This window comes from Malurus melanocephalus, unplaced genomic scaffold (assembly GCF_030028575.1).
Source record: "Malurus melanocephalus ecotype Western Australia unplaced genomic scaffold, MMel_1.1 scaffold_11, whole genome shotgun sequence".
Taxonomy (NCBI): domain Eukaryota; kingdom Metazoa; phylum Chordata; class Aves; order Passeriformes; family Maluridae; genus Malurus; species Malurus melanocephalus.
Genome location: NW_026623243.1, coordinates 1,354,997 through 1,377,319, shown reverse-complemented (window position 1 = coordinate 1,377,319; position 22,323 = coordinate 1,354,997). Strand labels below are relative to the sequence as shown.

Genomic DNA, 22,323 nt, shown 5'->3' with positions numbered 1-22,323 from the left:
GACACCTGAAATTAATGGATAGTTTCCATCTGACACGCCTCTGGGAGAAATACATGGAATGAATTTATATTATAYTCCAGAAATGAAACCTCAAGAAATTTTAGTCACCTCCTGCAAACTCTTCATAAAGGATTAAATTAATCTTCTGTGGAAAAGCTGGAGGACTGGAAAATGTGCCAGCTTTGCACAAACTTCTCAGATCACAGAGGTGAGCACTACACTGGTAGTAGCACATGAATGCTGATAAATGTATTTTTCTGAAGATCTATTGCACACAGCTCATCAGGAAAAGAATGCAAGCTCTTTTAAATTTTCAAACTTACATTCTTCCAAGCAGATTGTAAAACCACACTAGTAATACTATGGGCTCCTACAGAACTTTATTATGTGTTTCTGCCTAGGGAAAAACTCATAAATRGGAAATAGTGTCAACACATGCCTTCAGAAGCAGTAAGCAAGGCCACAAAAATAATCCATGCTCAACCTAACCATCTTATTATTAAAAAAAAACCCAAAACAAACAGAAATAAAATAAAAATACGCTTTTCTACTTTAGRCTTTTGTACTTTTGAAGAAGCATTCTGTCACGCTTTTAAATTCTTCTCCACAAGTTCATGGCATACAAACAAAGTTGGTCACAGTGGGTAAGGGAAAGGGTGAGGCAGTAATTCACCCTCCACTCCGTGCTGCCTGGTAGGGTATACTCCCATGAAAAAGCAAACACAAAACACCCTAGAAACATCACTCTCACATCTGGCTTTGGCTATGACCAGCTTAGAAATAACCTTAGGTGAGATTCATGCTTAATCCATGGTTTGGCAATCCAATACATTAGAGAAAAAGAGTACAAGAAGTGTCTAAAATGGCAATGCAATGCATGAATCAGAAACTCATTACTGTGAACTACGGAGCCTCAAAATAATAATGAATTTTATGGCCAAAAGACAGTTACAGGTGAATTACAAGGCATTGATTCTACACTAGGAAATCTTTACTGAGCTTAAATATATTCTTATATACCTTAATTTTAGCTTCATGGTTTCTCAAATGAAGGATTTGAAAACATAGGTATAATTTATACCTCTTACAAAAAGAAAAATCTTAACTCAGTTCAAAACTTATTTTTTCACTACTAGCTGTTTTATTGCTTCTTTTATCTGTTGAATAGCAAACCTTATCAACAATATCCTTATTTCGTTGCCATATAAAAAAGAACACAATTTTGTTTAGATTAATATATTCTACAAATGAAGTTAGGCAGAATATAATATCTAAGCAGAAAAAATTGCTGTTGAATGAGTGCAGTTGTATATAAATCTGTGCTGAGGTTGGACAAAGTGAACAGTAAATACAAATAAAATGGATTTGGTCAGATTTTCTTAATGAGAACTAATGAATGAGTGTCCATTGTTGTGGCTGATTTTTTTAATCTTACAGATATTTGAATATATACATTATGCACTGACATCTGTGCACTTAAGTRGCTGAGCAGCATTTGAGCACAAGCATTGGAGGAATTCAGGGAGAAGTTCTGCCTGATTTTTATAAGACTGATACCTCAATTGTTTGATGGCAGAATTATCTGTAAAGTACATAAAGGGCTCCAGAAAGGTACCTTTTGTTCTCTGCAGAAATGTTTACAATATATATTTGAAAAAGATACTCTACATTTAAATGCACCAGATGAAAAATAGCACCAAGAATCAACAAGAGATCAGAACCAAAAATGCAAATAAGCTGGGGTAGATCGACCTCGAGAAGAGGAGGCTCAGGAGAATCTTATCAATGTATAAATAAATACCTGATGGAGGAGAGTAAAGAACACAGAGCCAGACATTTCTCAGTGATACCCTGGGAAGGATAAGAAGTAATGGGCACAAAATAAAATACAGGAAATTGATTCTTTTCAGGCAAAGGAAAAACCTTTTTTACAGCGAGAGTTGTCAAACAGGCATGAATTGCCCAAGGAGATTKTGGAGTCTCCACCTTTGCAGATGTTCAAAACCTTATTGGACTCAGCCCTGAGCAATCTGCTCRAGGTGACCCTGCTCCATGGGTTGGACAAGATGAGCTCAGAAAGTTCCTGTCCATCTTATCAACTCTGATTCTGATACCAAGTGGGAAAGAAAGTGAGACATCTCCCCTCCATAAAGGTTCAGRCAGCTAGTGAAGCAAACATAATCTTTTTCTAAAAGTAGAGTCATGTAATCTTATGTATGATAACATGATCATCCTGGCCTTAGTGCAGCAGTAGTTGAGAGATGACACTGCTGGACTGAGCCATTACATTTAATTTTTTTTGAGACTTGACTGCTTTAAARTTTCAGAGAATTCATATCCCAACTCATGCTTTGCATATCTTCAGTGGCAAGGTTTTTGTAGTGTTTATTTTTATTTGCTATTAGAACAAGTTTTTGCAAGAGGCATCCACAAATCTGAGTGGATGTTGTATTCCTCTTAGTGAAAAAGTTATTTACAGTTATTTACCCTGGTTTTAATGGAACTATTGCTTATCTACTACAGGACTAGCACTATTTGCAATAGAGACACAAACACTAGCACATGACTGGTGGTGGTCGTCCCACAAAAACTGGCTTTAGCAATTACCAGGCTGAGGAAATGTGACTAGAGAAATTTAATAGGGTGACATTTATGGTATTCCCTGACTACCTTTCTGCATTTCACAGATTTTGCCTACTATTGTCAGTCAAGGCTAGGGACACAAGCCACCCAGATAAATAGCCCACCTGTTTCTGCAAAACTGCTACACTTTGCAGCCAAAGTGTRGTGAAAGTGTGTTTGTCAGAAGAGCTCTCCTCCAGTGTTTCCCTCATTGCCCTGGTAGAGATCCAGAGGCAGAACCTAGACTCTTGATGCTTAATGCTGCCATCTAGCTAATAGTTGCTGCCCATAGCAGGAGGAATTCTACCTTCTGAGAGCAGGTTCATTAGGGAGATAACTCACAGCTTTAAAGATCCTTTACTAAATCTGGAGTACTGGACACTTCAAACCATTGATAATGGACTAGCTTCACTACTCTAAAGCCAGCCCAGCTCATACAGTGAGAATCAGGYTGGCTGCCTGAGTTTGTTGAGTTTCCATGCTGGGCTTTGAAAACTTGCCACTACTAATGAGCAGGGCTTGGAGCAGTGCGAACACAGCTCAGCTGCCATTGTTCTAGAGCAGCGTACAGAGCCATGGCCTTTCTGTGCACCAGTCCATCCCTCCAGCCTTTGTCCTCCCAGCCCCTGATACTTCCCTGCTCAGTAGTTCCCTTGTACCTGGGAGGCCTGGTACCACCACTGTCACATGCAGGTGTGTAGGGAGTGAGAGAAGGACTTGTTGATCCACATAAAATCTGACATCCTTTTCCTCCCCAGTCTGCCTTCTCAGGAGGCCCTGATCAGACTCCAGAAATTTGGCTTTTTYGTTTAATTTTAGAGAGTGCTCGTGGTAGGCTTTCGTATGGTTCTCACAGCCTTAACTGTGATGACAACCACTGAGACTATGCACCTGTCTGGATCCTCAGCTGAAAAAAACAATTTCAGAGAGATGCGAACTACCTATTTGTGGCTTCAGGCTCTCTTTAGAAGTAACCTGCGAGAGAAACGTACACTTCAGCATCAGCCCACTCGCCACCCCAGAAACGCTCGGTTTCGGCGGCTTCCAAGCAGGGCAGCCGAGCCGTGCCGAGCCGTGCCGAGCCGTGCCGAGCCGAGCCGTGCGCTGGGCTGCGGTGGAAGGAGCGGTGGAAGGAGCGGTGGAAGGAGCGGTGCCACAGCAGGTGCAGCACTGCCCAGCCCCGTCCCGGCACTCGCAGCCGCTGCCCTCGCCGGGGCGGGCGGAGCTGTCAGCCCGGCCCCGATCCCGCCCCTGCCTCTGCCGGGAGCCGCTCGGAGCAATTCCCACGGCAACCCAGGCTCGACCCGCTTCCCAAACCCCGCCTCTGCTCCCCGCCCCGCCGCTCCCGCCCGGCGGCCGCCGGCGGTCGGAAACAGTCCGTGTGTAAACTCGACGTGTCCGGAAAGGTGCGCGCCGCTCCCCGCCTCGCTCCGTGCCCGGCCGCGGGGCGCGCCCGCCGAGCGCGATGCTGGACCCTTCGTCCAGCGAGGAGGAGTCCGATGAGCTGCTGGAAGAGGAGCGGCGGGACGTGCTGGTGGCGGCGGGCGGCGGCTCTCCGCGGTCGCTGCCGCCGGCGCCCCGGGACTCGCGGGGCAGGGAGGCCGGGGGGGCGCGGGCAGCCAGCCCCAGCCCCTCGGTGCTGAGCGAGGGCCGGGACGAGCAGGAGCGCCTGCAGCGAGAGGAGCGGGAGAAGCGGCTCCGGCTGCAGCTCTACGTGTTCATCGCGAGGTGCATCGCGCACCCCTTCAACGCCAAGCAGCCCACGGACATGGCCCGCCGGCAGCAGAAGGTGAGCCCCCGCCTCCCCGCTCCCCTGCCCCGCCGTGTGCGCTCGCCCCCCGCGGGCCATCCCGCGCCCTCCGTGCCGCTCGCCGGGGCCGCGCCGCCGCCGCCGGGGCGCTCCGGCCCGCAACAGGTTGAGCGGGGCCGCGGCGCCGGCCGGGCACGGTCCGGGGAGCGCCCGCTGCGGGGCTGCGTGTCGGCGCGCCTTGTCCGAAACGCAGCCTTTATCTAGAAATCCATCGGTCACCGGGGTGAAGTTTATAGAGTTGCGCTCCAAGTCGCCGTGCGAAGGGCGCAGGAGCGCAGGGAGCGGGCGCGGGGCCGTTCTGCGGTGGAGGATGTGTTCCCGCTTCTCCGCTGCCTGATGGATGGAATTAAACCTTCCAGAGGTGCCTCCTGCGAGTCGCGTTCTGACCGTCTGTGCCCAACCCGAGCAAATTAAGCCGTAAAACACAGGTGAACGAGAAWACTATTTTGTTTCATGAATTATTAAGTGTGCTCTCTCTGTGCACAGAAACAATCAACACACATATTTGTGGTGAGAATGACCTTCTAATGAAGGTCGACCAAAGTTATTCTCTGTGTCTTGTACATCAAAGACAAGCTTTTGGGAACTGGCAGTTGTGTGGTAGGTATTTATGCTTATTATCTCTTACTTTTGAGCTGTTGAATAGGTAGAATGCTTATAGTTTTGGATCAAGGCACTACATTTCCAGGTAACTACTTAAAAGCTGAGTTCTTGAAAGGTTTGGTCTAAAAAAATTGTATTTTTTTTAAACTTCCAGTTCCATAAACAAGCTAATCAAAATCAAAGCAAAAGAAACAAACAAAACTCTCCGTTCTACATCACGTTCCAGAACGATAGTGATAGGACACAAAAAACAATTTAGGTCTACTTGGCTTTTATGATCTTGATCTTTCCATATGTCTAAGGGTTTGTAAAATCCAATACTAAATGTTTTGGGCTGCCTGAAGTATACCTGCTATAGGTAATTGTGTTTAGTGAATTCTCAGACAAGTTGATGTGGCAACATGGCAGTAATAAGAAGATTGTTTCTGGAAGACTGTTTAGGTTTTATTAAGTGTTAGATACTTAAACTCTGGAGCCTGAGTAGAGCATGAATACATCTTGTAAGCAGAAAGGCAAAGAAAATCGGAAATTAAAATTTTCACCCTAATGGAAATTCTCTCCCCAGTATGGAATCATGATAGAAATGGTATTTTGAAGAGTCATCTGAAGGCCCTCTGAGTGTAACTTCCCACTGGACAAAGCCAAAGTGGACTTGATGTAGTGTCGATACCAATCTGGGTTCAAGCAGTTGGCTCAGAATTCTCCTGAGATCCCTCAGCCTGTCTGTGTGACCTGCTCCAGTGCTGTATTGCCCTCCTGTTGATTAAATTTTCCTAATCAGCTTCCAAGTTGCAGCTTGTGACCATCAATTGCAGAAGATACTGAGCATTTAGAATTTCTCACTGATCTAAGTCACTAAGTATAGGAACTGTTTTAAAAATAACTGTTGTACTAATTGTTTTTATTAGTAAAATGTATAAAAAGAGATTACTGATGTGCAGCAAATGCAGAAATAAAACTGTTATGGATCTAACATATGAGCAATGAACAGACTGATTGACAAAATTGGCTTGATACCTAAAATTAAATATTACTCTTGCTAATTAATACTTTTAAGTGAACTCTGGATTTTTCCTTAATTACTATATGTACAAAGAGACTTCTGTCGTGTTCAGAATTTAGCTGCAGAGCAAGGTTATCTTGTCTTTTCCTGGTCAGGAAATAGTCTTTTAAAATAGGAAATAACACAAAAATAATTCTTTTTAGGAGCTGTCTGGAAGWAATGAAATACAGACAAACATTCTCCCTCTTATTTTATTTTGTTTATATTACCCAGTGAATTACTAAATGTAGGATAATAGAACTTGTCTAGATAATAGAGTTTTGAGAGTTTAGAAAACCTGCTTTGGTAGTTTGGGATTGCTGAGAGATTGATTGAAGGAGCTTTCTTTTATATCTAATTCTATATTTAATATATATAGAATTCTTTTACATCTAATTTCTATTGTCTGTGCTGCACGGYGGTTCCATGTCAGCTTTGGGAATGAGAGCACCTCACTTACACTGTGTTCTGAGGGAAGACACTTTAGGAAGTGTGATAGCTGGAGAAGAGATGACTGAAAGTGACTTTTTTGATGTATACAAATAYCTGAAGGAAGGGTGTCAAGAGGATGCTCTTAGTGGTGCAGAGTAGTAAGAGAAGAGACAGCAGGAAGAAAGTGATGCACAGCAAGTTCCACCTGAATATGAGGAAGAACTTTACTGGAGTGTGAGGAAGAACTTCTTTACTGTGCAGCTGACTGCACAGGAACAGATTGGGCAGAGAGGCTGTGGAGTCTCCCTCACTGGAGATATTCAASAACCATCTGGACACAATCCTGTGCCATGTGCTCTGGGATGACCCTGCTTGAGCAGGGAGGCTGGACCAGATGACCYGCTGTTGCCCCTTCAAACCTTACTCAAGCTGTGATTCTGTGACTCATATTCTGTGGGATAAAAGTCTGTCTTATTTCCTGAATTAATTTTCTCTCTGCCGAGATAGGATACGGATATGGACTGTTCCTTGATCTCTTGCTATTTAGCTTCAGTTCTGACTTGTATGATGTGGCTGGCTGTTCACTGCAGCTGGACTGAGGTTCCTTACCTGTGTCATTTAACTGGAGCTGTTGGCTGCTGCAGGCCCTGCCCACCATCAGTGATCCGAGGTATGGTTTTGAACCAGAACTTGTGATTTCAGGCCCCTGCCTGTTTCTGCTTGTGCACTCCTTGGAATGCTTTTGCACCAGCAGTCTTTCAGATAACCTAAGAATAGTATCCACCCTGCTTAAGAGCAGAAGTAATTTGTTCTTTCTGCCAGTTCATTTGGCATATTGCTGAGAAAATATTGAGGAATGAAGTTTGCTTCCTTTTTAATGTGGAACATATTATCCAGTAAGGGAATGAGATGGAATTCATATATCAAATATCTGCAGTGTAATATCAGTAAGGAAATGGGTTGCAATGTGGCTGGCTTCTTATGTTCTTGCTTTAATATCAGATTAAAATGTACTATATGGTATCTTGAAGCCACCATACTTAATGGACTGTGTTATACTAATTAAAGAATTTTGAATGCAGGCAGTGTTTCACTCCCCTGTTGTCCTTTCTTCTTTCTTCTCGCTAAGTAAAATTAGCTCTGCTGTATAGTTATAGATAAGATTAACTAAAAAAAGAAAAACTAACTTTAAGAAAAAAAAAAAGAAGTAGCATAATTCACCAGAGTCCATCAACTCCTCTAACTTGGTTTTAATGACAAATTCAATGTAATTTAGCCCAGGGTTTGCTGAATCACATACTTCCATAACATGGCTCTTTTTTTATTTCTCTTTTTTAATCGATAGGMTATGTGATAGAAATACTATTTTGTAACATTTCAGAGTTAGTTAATAACCTACCATGACATCCTACCTTACTGTGGTTGCTGGTAGATTTTTGATAGAGAAGAGGAAATAATCAAATACTGGAGGTGTGGAACTGAAGCATGGTGTTATTTTTCAAGGTAGGGTAGYAGATCCTCCTGAAGATGAAGTTAACTTTACAGAGAAGAGCTAGTATGTATTTAGTAATATATTTTCAATAGATAATTGTGAACATTTAGTCATATGTTTTCCAACTTGTAGAGAAATAGTGATGCAGCATTACATGTTGTTCTTTTATAAAGCAAAGTTTGTCTGTCTGTCACTTTTTTGGGCTTACCACTYTTTTAATGAGACCTCTTGAACATATTTCACCAATTTTGTCTTCTGCCTCTTCACTTCTTGTTTGTGGTCCCAACAAAAGACAATCATTAACTAATCCYATTCCACTTTCTTCTGTTCTCCTACCACAGCCAAACCTAATCTCAAGCCGTCAGATTGAATGTGTCCATAGAATGAGATTTAGGTGGGGAAAGAAATTCGCTTGTGACTGTGACCATCAAGGGAAGGTGCTGTATGTGAGCATATACGTAGCCAGTGATTAGATGATGATCCTGGTAACTGCTGTTTATACTGATCAGTTGTACACTTGTATACACCTACCCAGTTTTAGTCGGGGAGTGTGTGCCAAAGGCAGGGTCAATATCTGGGAGATGAATCAGAATTAAAGTTCCTGGGGAAGGAAGGRACAGCAAATTCCTACAATAACTTAGCAAAAAAAAAAGAGATGTTCTTCTGTGTTTTTCTGTCTCAACTTTACTCCAGTGATCAAGTGGCCACACAGAAATCTAAGAGTAAGGGAGAAGTAGCTCTCAAAGGCTAAACAAGATTTTATAATGCATGAAAGGCTTAGCACATCAAAGCTGGTAATTCAAGTCTTACCTTCATAGGTGATTGGTATTAGAAGTAATTGATCTGGCCGTGTAGAATTCATAACTGAATGAGTTTACTTCCTGAATACTTGATGACCTATTTTCCTTCCATTCCTTCTATCCCGTCCAGCTACTAAATCATGAGTAGATCAAAACCATTGACTTCTAGCTAATTCTCGAAAGTAGGAGCAGTGCTAATCAATAGTTTATTTTTATCTGAATTTCATCTGTTTGCTTGTTCCTCTTTTTTTTGACTTTACCTCTAAAGAAGAGGTTTTTARTGATATGTGTCCACTAAATAACACTGTTAGGAAAATGCTGGTTATGGGGATAGACTTCAYTTTCTGGATTGCAGTTTTTTTCTCAATGTTTTTATTTCTCCTGTCTCAAACCCTGTATTTCCTTACATTTGAGTTGGTGATTTGTATCTACTTATTTATTGGCTAAGCATGTTTTTGGGAAAGAAAAATTGTCTCTTAGYGTCTGAACCTGCTTCATAAGGTGGTGCTTTCTGCGCTGCTAAGGTAGCATAGAGTACATCCAAAGCCATTGTTCTCAGAAACTCTGGGTACMTTTCAGAGAAAGAGCATAGCTATAAAACTTGGTTATCTGGTCAAAATTCTTCTAAAGAGCTTTCTAGGAACTTATCTTCCAATTCTACTTCATTATTTCCTTTACAAATTCCAATTCTTTTTGTGGTGTTTCAGAAAGTCATTTAAAATCAAGTTTATTGCCCTATTTTTCCCCATAACACCTTGTTGTGATGCTCTAAGATGTGTATAGTTTTTTATTTTTTAGTCAAGTGAGTATGGAGAGTTCTGGTAAATCCTGTCAAAGCCTATAGTATGGTAGCCTGCAGATCTCTATGCATGTTGAGACAAGATAGTTCACAAATAAATCTTTTCACTCCTGTTGGAACCGGCTGTTTGGGGAAGAAGTTGGTTCTGCCTGCAGTAGGAAATTGAATGGRCAATTGAATCAACCATGGCTGAGGAAATACTGAGGAGTGATGAGAGAAGCAAAGCTTTCTGGTAACCAGCACCACTTCAGAAATGGCAACCCATCAGAGTTTTGTTTTAATCTTCAATTCTTCTTCTGGCCTCTCAGCTCAGTACTGATTGGTGTGGCTTGGCTRGAAACTGCAATGTGCTGGGAAAGCCAGATATTGGTAAACAGCGGTGCAATGAAGTGGACAGTCTGCAAACCTGGTCTACTATGATGAAAAATTCATCACTCTCTTGTTTTGTCTGCTTTTTTTTTTTTTTTTTNTATTCACTGTTTATTTTACCTATACTTGCCTTTGAAATTATTATTTTTAATTATTATTATTTGATGGGGCAATTTTATACTTTTTTTCCTGAATGTGTGACCTCAGATTGTTTCTTTTTTTTCTGTCACCCACACAGTTTGACAAATGTGTTAACTCTGTTGGCAAATAGCCCATTTAAAGTGCCTGTGGAAGACTAGTTATTAGGTTTTTTTCTACAGGGGAGCTGACAGAGGAAAGTTTGAAGGATCAGTCGATTGCCACCATCTCTGCAGGGACTGTCTGGGGGACTTGTCTGGCAGTGCTGCCTTGTATTTCTAACCCTTTGCAGTTGTYATTCTCACAAACTGCTGTAATTGGAGACTGAGAAGCAGAAATACTAAATCAGCTCATCTTTAATTCTTTCTCTGACATCATTGGTGAAATACACTCATTGATGCTGTGGAATAACAAAAAGTATTTTCCCCTCGGAACCACACCTGCCTGAGGGACAATATATCAAAATACAAATTACAACATGCTGTATTTAACTGTACAATATTTCCAGAAGAGAATCCTTTYTGGTTGCTAGTTGACTATCCACTGAACGATATATTTCTGTAAAAGCAGATTTTCAATTTTTGTGTCTTGCTCCCACATACAAACCTGTTGTCATCAGTTTGAGTTTGGGGACACTACTGACTGATTGCCTATTTTCTTGCTGGTTATTAGAGTCGGTTTTTCTTTTTCTGGTTTGGTACCATTTCTTTTTCATACTGGTGAATATCATCCTGAAGTTGCTTTTGGTATGTGTTGGTTTGCTTTTTTAGTGCACCTCTGTATTTGTGCTCCGCTCTCCCGTTATCCCTGTTTCTTTCTTGTGTGTAGTTGTCTCCTACTTTGCCAGCTTAACAAATCCCTGTCTCCTGCTGCTTCCCTTGCTACAAGTGGAAAGCWAATAGCTCAGGGACAAGACTTGTTTTATCGACCCAAGAGGTATCCTTAGGGGAAGATGGGATGATGTGTTGTCTGCCAGGAAAGTGCTTGGCTCGCCTCCTYGCCTGTGCTCCTTGAGGGATGTGCTTTGGGGTGTTTGTGCCTTGACTCTGGTTCTATATTTAGTTKTACTGAGCCCCAGCTGATATGTTACTCTGTCTGAACCAGTCTCTAAGGTTTTTAAACGTTTCATCTTGAAGTCAGTTTTTATATAGGTTTTTTTTGGGCACATTAGCTGCAAACATGCCTCCTATGTTTCTGTCCAAGTTACTCCACTTGCTGCCAGCTGATGGCAGTGGCATGCTCAGGTCTGGCACTCAGATTTCTCTGTGACTTCTAGCTGTGGCCATTCAGGACAGGAGGCAGGGAGAGGAACAGCACCTGCTGAAGTCCTGTTCATTTGCCTATCTCCAGCACCCATTTCTGCCTAGAAGTGCTGGCACTGAATTGAAAGCAGCCCAGTTTTTGCATTGCAGCTGATTCCCCCAGGTTTCAGAATAGCAGCTGTGAAAAGGCAGTTTTCAGTTTGTTGCTGTGTGTGGGAAACTCTGAGCAGCAGGAGAGATGGAGTGTTTGCATGTCGGTACYAGGCTGCATCAGCTTCAGCTTGCATTTTAAAGGTTATTTTCTCAGCCATAAGCATGGAAGACTTTTCATTTTGTATTTAAAATTCCCTAGAAGTTGATGGTACTTGCTCAATAGAATTTATTTCTGGTTCTTATTTATTTTGCAGTGAGGAGATAAAGCATATGCTTCTCTTCAAGTGTGATTACTTGTATGCATGAGTTCAAGAATGTTCTTGAGTGTTTTTCCTGTCAGGAAAAGGAAAAGCATTAATTAACAGCATTGTGAAGAATGAACAGAGCTACTTCTTTAAATATGTGACCTGGTGAAAAAAAATTAGAGAAAGAGAAGGTGGTTATTTATATAAGAATTTTTCTCMAGCTCTGTTTCCATTTTTCTCTCAACTGTTAATTATTCATTTATCTTCAATTGTGTTGTCTGAGAGATTTTAGAAATAGAGGCTGGCAGCTTCTGTGTAATGAAAGTGCTGGAGGGATACTCCAAGTGATAGTATAGACACAAAAAGAATCCTTAGGATAATATTTGGAGTAGAGTTGTTCGGGCCACAGACAAGGATGTGGAAGAAAGGACAGAGCTGGGGTAAGGTATAAATGAGACCACTGAAGAGATGGTGTACATCAACTAAGATTAGAGAACAAATAGAAATCAGTGATGGAGAGTTTCATGGACTGAGTTGAAGGTGTTGGGAAAGTATATGGAGCTAAATTAATTTYAAAGTAGAGGAACTGTTCAGCAAGGATGATGACAAAGAGGAATGAATTTGTAGCAGAGAAATCCATTGGTCATGAGAATTATACTTTTCAGGTTTAAACAGAAGTGAAGGAGGAATATCTTGGGGATAAGAGTTTGCAAGAAAGATATTGGTCTAGAAAAAAGGATAAGGATTAAACTGGAAAAAAAGTGAATAGTCTCAATATCCATGTTAGTGTAATACATAAYAGTAAGGGCAAAGATCTGGTGAGAAATATCATATGCAGAAGTTGGATTCCATGAAAATCTGAGTAGTAGTATATAGTGCACTGCGGAAAACAGGTTTTATTCTGCAGACAGTTGGAGTTGTTTTATATGTTTAGGTTTTCCTAATGGTGAATTCATGAGTTTCTTTAAAAAAAAAAATTCACCTTCAGGCAGTCTACACCGAATGTTTGTCTTGCTGCTTTTGCTGGGAGATATCCCCAGTTTGTGCCTATTGCTCATAAATTCCTTCATTTATTTCTAAATTATGTATTTTGAGGCCTTGTAGCAAGGTTATTTCTCATTCAGAAGTGTACTACAAGTGTTTCTCCATTCCAATTCTTTAATACATCAAATACTTATTATTGCTAAAAAATTAATGTTGGCCATTTAATTTTTTTTTTACCTCCTTATGGATGGAGCATAAGCAAAGACAATAAATAAAAATAACAAGAGGTTGTTTGGTATAGATCTGAAATGAAATAATCYATGAAGTCGGTTTCCCTTTCACTGTCTCTTCCTTCCTATGCTGTTATTGAAAGGCAGAGGATTTTTCAGTCTCTTACCARTGGGGATTTAAGAGTAAATAGGGGTATTATTTGGAGATGGAAGTTAATAAACGCCATTTGAATATTTTTTTCTCATAATCTTCAGCTAGCTGTTGAAGCATTTCCCTGAATGGACACTTAGATTCAGCTTGTGGTGACTTAACTCCAAATGCAGTATCATTCTCATAACCACATGTGTGTTACAACAGTAGAAGTTCTGAGCATACTAGCACATGGCTATGAAGTAGTGAGATGTGTTTTAGCTTAAATACTCTGTAATGCAAGTTCTGACCATCTGCTTCCTATCAGTGTGAGTTCTTTTTAGCGTACTTTGTCTCTTAAATTAATGGACTTTAAAAACATTTGAGATTAAGGGTAGCTTTTAAAGTTGTCTTTCTCTGCCCTTTTAGGTTCCCTTACTTAATGTTCCCAGGCCTTCTTCTGTGGCAATACTTATAAAACTAGTAGATATATTTTGTGAATATAACCCTTCTGCTTTACCACCTGGAATATGAAAATCTAAATACCCTACAAAGCTAAGGTGMGAATGTGAGATCCATCACCCTGTGCAAATATCAGTGTATTTTGCTCGTGTGTTGCTGAAAAGGAAATGTCATTCTTAGTGGTGTAAAGGAAATCTGTTTGTTCTGCAGATCAGTCACCCATGGGTACCAGACCAGGTGAGTTTTTTTGTGTGTGGCTCTCTCTCTACACAGGCACCGTGTGTGTAGGATGTACTTTACAGGACTTGTGTAAGAACCACAGSCAGATTTGTTTGTCTCCTCTTTGTCCTCAGCACCCACAGGCTGGGGTGGGGAATTTTTAAAGCTTCTTTACTTTCTGCATCGCAGGGAAGGACAGCTGTATGCTGTGAACAGTGCTGCTGTTGTCTTTGCTTGACTCTTTCTCAAACGTCATTTGGAGCAACTGGATTACACCAGTCTTTCTGCTGCTTTAATACACCTTRCTCTCTGTCGATGAAAAACACCATGTAAGAATAACCAGTGTTATTTATTTAAAATAGCGATAAAATTATTCAGATTATTACTAAATCTTTAGCTGGCTTATGTGCTCTGGGTATTTAAACTCTAATGGTTTRTTAACACATTAATGGCTAACCACACTGTTAGTCAGAACTCAGTCTGGAATGGCTCTCAAGAGGTCACAGAGGTGTGATAAAATCAGTAAACTGGTTAAAGCCTCCAAACATKACCCTCTTGCTGTATTACAAGCTGTGTCTGTCACAAGTGCACTTAATTATGCAGAGCAGCACAAAAGGGAAGGAGGCTGTGCAGGCTGTCAGGGTTCTGTTTGAAGGTACAGATGCATTTTTCTGGTGTCACACTGCTTGCCAGTGTAGATGTGACTTCAGAGAGTCAGAGAGATTTAATATACAGCAACTAACAAACACAGAGTCAAGAAAGAGAGATGGAACCTAAAAGAGATAAATAACACAACAGGGCAGTCTCTGAGCCATTAAAGCAGGACAGCATATGCAGTGCAAACATAAAAACAGCTGAAATAACAAAGTAATAAGAGTCTTGCTATGTCTGAAGTTAATTAGGGGCAACAAACTGCCCCTAATTACTAAAAGTGTGGGATCCTCAGCAAAGCTGCCTAGGACACTAATTAAAAGAACTGATTATAAGAAATAGAATGAATAATTAATGACTAAGAAATAATTTTCAAGAGTATCTTCAGAGAGCAAATAAAGTGCCCTTGGAAAATATTGTGACACCCTGAGCCATCCACTGAATCTAATCCTGCAGACAGACCTGAACTGATTTAAAAGTTTGTTGTGCTTATGCTTTCTAGTGCTGAGGCAGGGACTAATGGGGCAGAATGACAGTAAAATAGGAATAGTATTTCCATTTCGATATCAAATACTCTCTTCAACTATTTTTTTAACGTATGACTTCAATAGAACCTGCTTATGAGATATGCTGATGTTGTGTATTTTGTTTTATGAGTTGTCTTTGCAGGAGTCTGGGGCTCACAGAGYTGAGAGAGGTCTTTGGTGACTGCGGGGGCTCCTGGGTGGCATCCTCTGTGATGATTGGTGGCATCTGTGTGTGGCCACTGTTGGCTGTCAAGTGTATGGGCCACCAAATGGACTGTGATTTTGCTATGTTCTTGAAAAACAGCAATATGGAAATTACRTCTGACAGAATGAAAATTGAAAGTTCAAAGGTTTATCTTCTCAAAAAAAAAAAAATCTAGCTCACATAGTAAAGCTTTTTTATCCTAAGCAGCTCTTTAAAGGGGCTAATAATGAGTAACATGGCTAATCAGGGTAGAGTGGCTAATCAGGGGTAAATTTTTATACAGGCATCTGTTTGAGTGTTCCTGCCTAATTGTCACTCCTTAATTTATGAACTTGAACTGTTTTTAATAGCTTTAATCCTCAGTTACATTGACACATATATATAAATTTAGATTAGGAATCAATAAAAATAAATGGCTGGAAGCATTGAACCCTAGGAGTAATTTCCTATACTGGTTCTGATTCTCTGCTGGAGGCCGAGGTGGGAGGCTGAAGGTACCCCAAAGTGCTGGGGTGCACGTGAAGACAAGARGGACATAGGCCTTGAAGTGATTAGGCTGTGAGATCAACCCACTGCTGTGTGATGTCCCCCTAAGACAGACGTGACATTTAATTCTCACTGATCTGTGAACATTGTAATGAGMCCCTCTTTATGTGGGATTCACATTCACCAAGGGGCCAGACCCAGAACTGAAATACCCATGTCCTTTGTAGTGTATTTTAGTTGTTCTGAGCGTCAGTAAATTCATCMGTACCTCCTGGGTCCCATAAAGTTGTGTGTTATAATGATTTGATTAATATCTATGTGGTCCTGTAGGGCTGTATGTTGTAACTCTGGATGTGTTCRCATCCTGGAGGAGGGGAAACCATCACCTCCTGCGTGCTCAAAGTGAGACCACAATCCATGGCAGAGGCACATGGTCCTGCCACTGGTGATGCATTCCTGCTTCCCTGAATGCTGGGTTCTGCCAAATTCTCTATGGGATGTGTAAAGCATGTTATTTATTTATATATATATATACATATATATATAAAAGTGTGTCTGTGTGTGTATATTTTATATAGATATAGATATATATATATATATATGAGAGAGACAGGGAAAGTAAGCTATAGATAGTATAGTATCTATAGAAGGGCATTAGAATGAGTGCTCCACTGCATGTTACGATCTCATTCATTTTAAAGTTATGCATTAGCATAAAGTGCTGAAATACGAGCTACTTAGTACTACTGCTTTTTTAGAAATATCTTTTTATTTTTCCTGTTTGTTGTAGTAGAACTTGTAAATTGCCATTTAATTTCTTTAAGAACAAACATCACACCCTCCCAACCCCCCAAACCAAACCCACAAACCAAACATCCCAAAACCTGCAGATCTGTATTTCTGCCTTGGCTTTCATAGCTACTTCATATAACATGAAACTCCTAAACCTTGTGATAAAGAAGCAAAGGTGTGMTTTGTGGTACTAGCAAAGATTTTATTTTTAATTAATATTGAGATTTTAGAATTATCTGGTTACTTAGGGCTAGCTGGAGTGTGCTTGTTGAAATGATTACATTGAATTTCTACTATTTCTGCTCTTTAAGTTTTACAGGCATAAGWTTTAAATATCTTGTTTGGTTTTATATTTGGGGTGGTTTTATATCGACTGCAGACATTTGCTCTGGAGGCATATGTGTTCTCAGTGTGAAGGATAATTTATTCTCCTAATTTGATTGAATTTGTGAAAAACAGCTATCCTGATCATGTGGCTAAAAAAAAAGAACAGTAAAAAAATTCTCCTTCTGCACTGCACAACTGTACAGATAGTGCTCACCTTTTACTCAGTCTGACAACTTTAGTGAGGCTACAGAGCAGCCCACACAGCTGTCATAAGCCACTTCTTGGGGAAAAAAGAGAAGCTGGTCCATTTTATTTTTAACAGTGGTGTGGTTAGGGTGGAACAGCTTCTTCATATCAGTGATCAGATTAACACTGCCTCAATGCTAGTAAGGTGAAGGGGGTAGTTCATGCTGACTGAAATAGCTGGAGTAATACGTTCTCTGAGAGATTGAGGCGAGAGCTGTGAGGAGCTGAATCTCTGAGCAATACAGATGGGCAGTGATGCAAATCATTCCAATCTATAGTGCTGGAGAGCCTGGGAAATGAACAGAGTTGCATGATAACATCAAAAGAAGATGGGTAGCCTCTAGCCTTTCCTTTCTGAAAGGCTGAAGGATTCAGTGAGAAACTTGGTCATTTTGTCAATGGYGTGAACCCATCCTGGGACAGGATGTGCATTTGTGTGTGTGAGGCAACTGTCAGGTAGTGTGTACTCACCACAGTCATTCATATCAATAAGTAAGAAAAAAATAGTGCTGAAAGTACTACCTAAATTGAAAATTCTCTCAAAGTACTTCTAAATTGCTTGCTAATTGTAAGCCAAATAAAGCATGGAAACTTTTTTTTTTTTTTTTTTTTTTTTTTTTTTTTTTTTTTTTTTTTTTTTTTTTTTTTTTAAATTTCTATAGCAAGTAAATAAATTTGTGCAATCAATGCAGAGAAGTGAGAAAGATCAGAATGGACTAAAGTAATCCAGTTTTGAAGAGGAGCTGGTAGTCTGAGTTAGGGACACCATTTCTGATGCAGCAGCTTCTAAACAGTTTCATTGTATATATTTGCAATGCAACTTAGGAAACCAAAGTAAGGGCTTCTGAAAGGTGGCACAAACGGAGAGCTGTAGATTTTCCTTCAGTATATTGTGTGAAACCAGGTATTTTATCCCTCTGCCAGGTCACAAGATTCTTTTTGAATCACCRGATAGTTACCAGGGAATAACATCTCTGCTGCCAGACAGTTCTGCTACTGTATTTGTGCCTTTGACAGAACTGGAATAAGCCAGGTTAGCAAAGCTGCTGTGCCACGGGTACACCGAGTAAGCATGCTGGCAAATATCATGACGAATGAAAATTGTGGATTTGCTGTGGGCTGGAAAGATTATATTGCAAAATATTTGCAAAGCTGATGAATGTGTTCAGCACACAAACAAGTTACTGTGTWTTGCACTTGTACTGCAAATGGGAAGGGACCTCCTGGGTTGAGTCAGCCACCTGTCCAAAAAAAGACATCTTGTCTCTCTTATGAGCAGGTGAAATTTCACTCAGTAGGTATCCCCACTGTTCTTCCTTACTCTATTAGTTGTGAGATTTTGTTTCCCAAAGGAATGCATTTGCTGGTTTGGTTTATACCCACTTTGTGTTCTGTCAGCTCTGCCCTTCAGCTGTAGGAACAGCTTTTCCTTTCTGAAGGATTTAGTAGAGGATGGTGTCTCATTCTGCTGAATGAAACAATCCAAGATCTGAACTATCCCTCAGGCAGTAGTCTCTCCTCTTCTCTGACTATCCTAACTGCCTTTATCTGTATGTTTTGCAGCTGGAATTAATGCACCCTCCTTCCCATGTCACATTAGCATGGTGCCTGGGGTGTGCTAAGGCAGCTCATCAGAGCCTTCAGCTCAGAGCAGCCAAAGAGAACGAAAACCTCTCAGAAGCTCTTGTGAGTCCTGGCCTGAAGTTTGAAATGCTGAATATCACCCTGTTTCTATTACCACAGCCTCTGTCCTGGCTGTTTTTCAGTATATCTTTTAATCTCAATAAGTTTGGGTTTTTGTTTTTTTTTTCAATCCAGTCTGTGTGCTAGTGCATCCCAGACCTGAATGTCAATATCAGTCTTCAGATTCAGAATATTGTAATGTCATGTTCCTGTTCTCTCTGTCATAACAACATGGAAATACTGCATTTGTGCTCAATTTTCAGCTACCTTTCCTTCTATTTCTCCTTTAACAGTTACCCTCACATTTTTATGGAGTATTTTTCCCCTTTGTGCCAGTATCTCTGCTGCTTAGCTGTTGTCTAGATAAGATCTACAGTCAGAAAGCAAGAATGAAAACTGATTGCTCGATTTTTATAATCTTTTAAATAATTGTGGTAAATCTGTGACTTTGTAGTCTGTGACTTTGTAGTCACAGATTCATTCTGGGTCAGATATTGCTCCGTTACCCTTACTCTGACTGTAACCTTATTTTTATRTCCTTGTCCTGAGGAGTCTGTGCTCCTCTGAATGTAGAGACCTGCTGCCCTCTTTTGGGAAGCAGGTTTCTTTGGYCAATGCTGGACAACTTTCAGACTCTCCTAAAGAATTTGCATACTGCCTCATTCAGGTCTCTCAACTCTTCAGATGACTGAATTGCCTAGCTCCTCTTAATTCCTTGACGTAGAGAATAAATTATCGCTTCTCAGTTTCCAGGCTAAAAAGATCTTCCTGACAAAATGCAAACTGCTGCTGAGACCAGATTTGTGTTCAATAACCATGCCTATCAGCAAGCTCTCAAAATAATTAAGTGCTGTGGTGATAAAGAACAAAACGTGTTCAGTGTCACAATTCATATGAATTCAGTTGCAGTGTTGCTATGTGCCTTCCTTTTAATTTGTTTTTAGCCAAACTGCCATCAATAGTCTTGAGTTCCTGGTTTTCTAGTAAGCTTCTGAAAAGGCTGGTTCTGGCACTCTGCCCTGGCCACATTTGGCACTGCAGAGTTTACAAAATATCTGTTAGGTCAAGCTATTTGTTGACCACGGCAGGTTAGATGGTCAGGACATATTGATTTCTCTATACAATGTGTCCAGACTTGTGAATTTTCACTATGTTCTCACATATGACTTGAGTGCTTGTAGCAGTCATGTATAACTGCTGCAGCATTTGGAGTTAATCCTTCCTTCTAAAATATTGTCCAGCATACTCGAGCCAGTCTTTTTGTTTTGAAACCCTTGACTGTAGATAAAGATATGACTTTTCTGGCCAACAAAAGACACAGAGTTATGCTTCCTTCCTAACTTCCTACATTTCCTTCCTTTGACGCAACAACTTTATGACTTAATAGAGCACAAGAATGGGTGACTTATGGCCCTATCTCATATTTTATTCTGCCTATAGTGTGCTAATTCAGGCATCTCCCATCCCAGCACGGGAAAGTTGCAAGGAGCCTTGGCCTGCCTGCCTTACTCCTACTCAGCACTTCTAAGTAATGATAATTTTAAGAAAAGCTGGTACAAAGAATTGTGTGACACTGTGAATTATTCTGAAGGTCAGTCATTATTTCTGTTCTTCTTGAGAATGGTGCTTGTGCTGGGGACCAAATGAATCATTTTGAAAGTCTGATTCTTGTTCCAGCAAGGTTTAGTTCCTGCAGGTGAAGTTAAGCAAACCTCATTCAGCCCAAATCTTCCACTTCTCACACTYCACAACGATACTGGATTTTATGGAATGGCATTTATATATTTTCTTTTGGTTTAGGATTGTGTTGTCTGGTCCTTTGCACCAGAMGGAAGAAAAGCTTTAGAAAGGGGAAGAGAGGCATCCTGTCAAATTAATTGGTAGTGTTGGTAGAAGAGTGGAGAACTGTGAGTTGGAGGAAGACATAAGCTCTCTCTCTGGAAGCTCTGATTTTTGTCTGCTTCAGTCCATCATCATTATGCTCTCTGCACAGAACAGGAAGAGTATCTACATATTGCTCCTCTACGGTAAAGTTGAAAATAATAGAAATGCTGAAAGTTGAGTCTTAGCTGGAGTTTTGAAAGGAAATTGCATCTCCAGAATATCAGACCACCCCCTAGTTGACTATGCAGTAGGTATGTAGGAAGTGTCAGCTCTGTTCCTCTGGCATGTACCTAATCACTGTGCCATTTTTTTTCTGTGACAGTGGGAGAGATTGAGATCAGGAATCCTGTTCTGTTGCCTTTTGATTAGATACATAAATTACCACACACCATGTATCCCRTGTATAAGAAAACTTAGGCAGCTTTTGCAGGAATAAAGATGAGAATTTACTCCTGTCAGAAAGAAGCAAGGCCTGTGCTGAGCATCTGAAGATCTGTTGCTCAGCCTCTCCTGGTGATCCAAGAGGCAGCTACTTGATAATTGTTTGTGACAGGGTTAGTCCAATTTCTTTTTTTCCCAARCTAAATGGTCGCTGTTAGAAAAATTCCCTTTAAAGCAAGTGGATATTATAAAAAACAACCACCAAAAAAAAAGCTAACCTCTAGATTATATAGTGTTTTTGTGAGGAAAAAGAATATAGATTCTCCTCTCCTACTAGTTTGAGTAAACTTTTGTTGTCACTTCAGATGCTGATGGGTTGACTGGGTACCTCACTGGAGTTAAGAGAAACCTGGAAATACTGCATTTTATTTCTACAATTCATTGCTCCATTCATAAGCAGAAAGCTACAGTTCAGCTATCTCCTAAACTTGTAAAACCACCTGCAAAGAGCTTAATGTTTTGATTTTTCTTTTTCCAGGGTAGAGCAGTATTTTTTCTTATGCGTAAACTTAAGTGAAAACCTGAGGACAGAAATAGACCCTGAACATAAACTATGGCCAATCACTGGGTTCTCACTGGATTGAAATGGGTTCTAAGGTGTTTGGGGGAGAAAGCTGCAGCTTCCCTCCCRTGTTTAAATATGGAGGAGAGTCACTGGAGAGGGAGAATAGTTGGTTACACCTTTTTGTCCATAGGCTGGAGGTGAGCAGRGCATGTTCACCAAGCAGTAAAGTGTATTAACCTACCAGTTTGGGGTTTTGTCCTTGCTGTCCATATTTGTACTTCTGCTTTGTGGTGCTGAGATTACTTGCCAGTCTCCTTCCCTGGGCTCCTTAGTAGCACTCCCCATTGCCTGGAGGGATTGTTCTGTAAATCCAGACCTGTGGGGACTACTGTTGAAAGTGTCTTTATTATCCCTTGGTTTTGAATATTACAGCTTTTGTTCTAGTCCCATAATTCTGGTGTTGGCCTGTTGTTCTTACGTTTGGAGCGAGGTTGTTGTCATCAGGGAAGGCTGGGAAGCTTTCAGCCAACTTCCTTCCATTGTTTCCTTCGCACATGTGATGTTATCTGGCCTGCCATCATGTTATTAAATATGTGCTGTCCTGGGGTCACTTAACCTCTTCCCCTTCACCCCTGTGCTATGCCCTGCTCRGATCCTGGCCTTCCAGGAACTGTACTTCGGTGGGATTTTGCACAAGCAGATGCTCTGTGAATATCTTGTGAAGCTTTAACTGAGCATTTATGGAGAGAAATAGCTTTAAGACTATTTTCTTTTTTTTTTTTTT

At 40.8% G+C, this 22,323-nt stretch overlaps 1 protein-coding gene across 4 annotated transcripts in view; it reads left to right on the top strand.

Annotated features, from left to right (window-relative positions):
- The first annotated feature begins 3,988 nt into the window (after positions 1-3,988).
- CADPS2 (calcium dependent secretion activator 2) overlaps positions 3,989-22,323 on the top strand; it is a 270,492-nt gene continuing 252,157 nt past the window's right edge. For all 4 annotated transcript variants that reach the window (XM_057378528.1, XM_057378520.1, XM_057378511.1 and 1 more), the window contains exon 1: positions 3,989-4,411. In XM_057378528.1, coding sequence (XP_057234511.1) covers positions 4,088-4,411 — 324 coding nt within the window. In that variant the 5' untranslated portion in view covers positions 3,989-4,087. The remainder of the gene's footprint in view (positions 4,412-22,323) is intronic.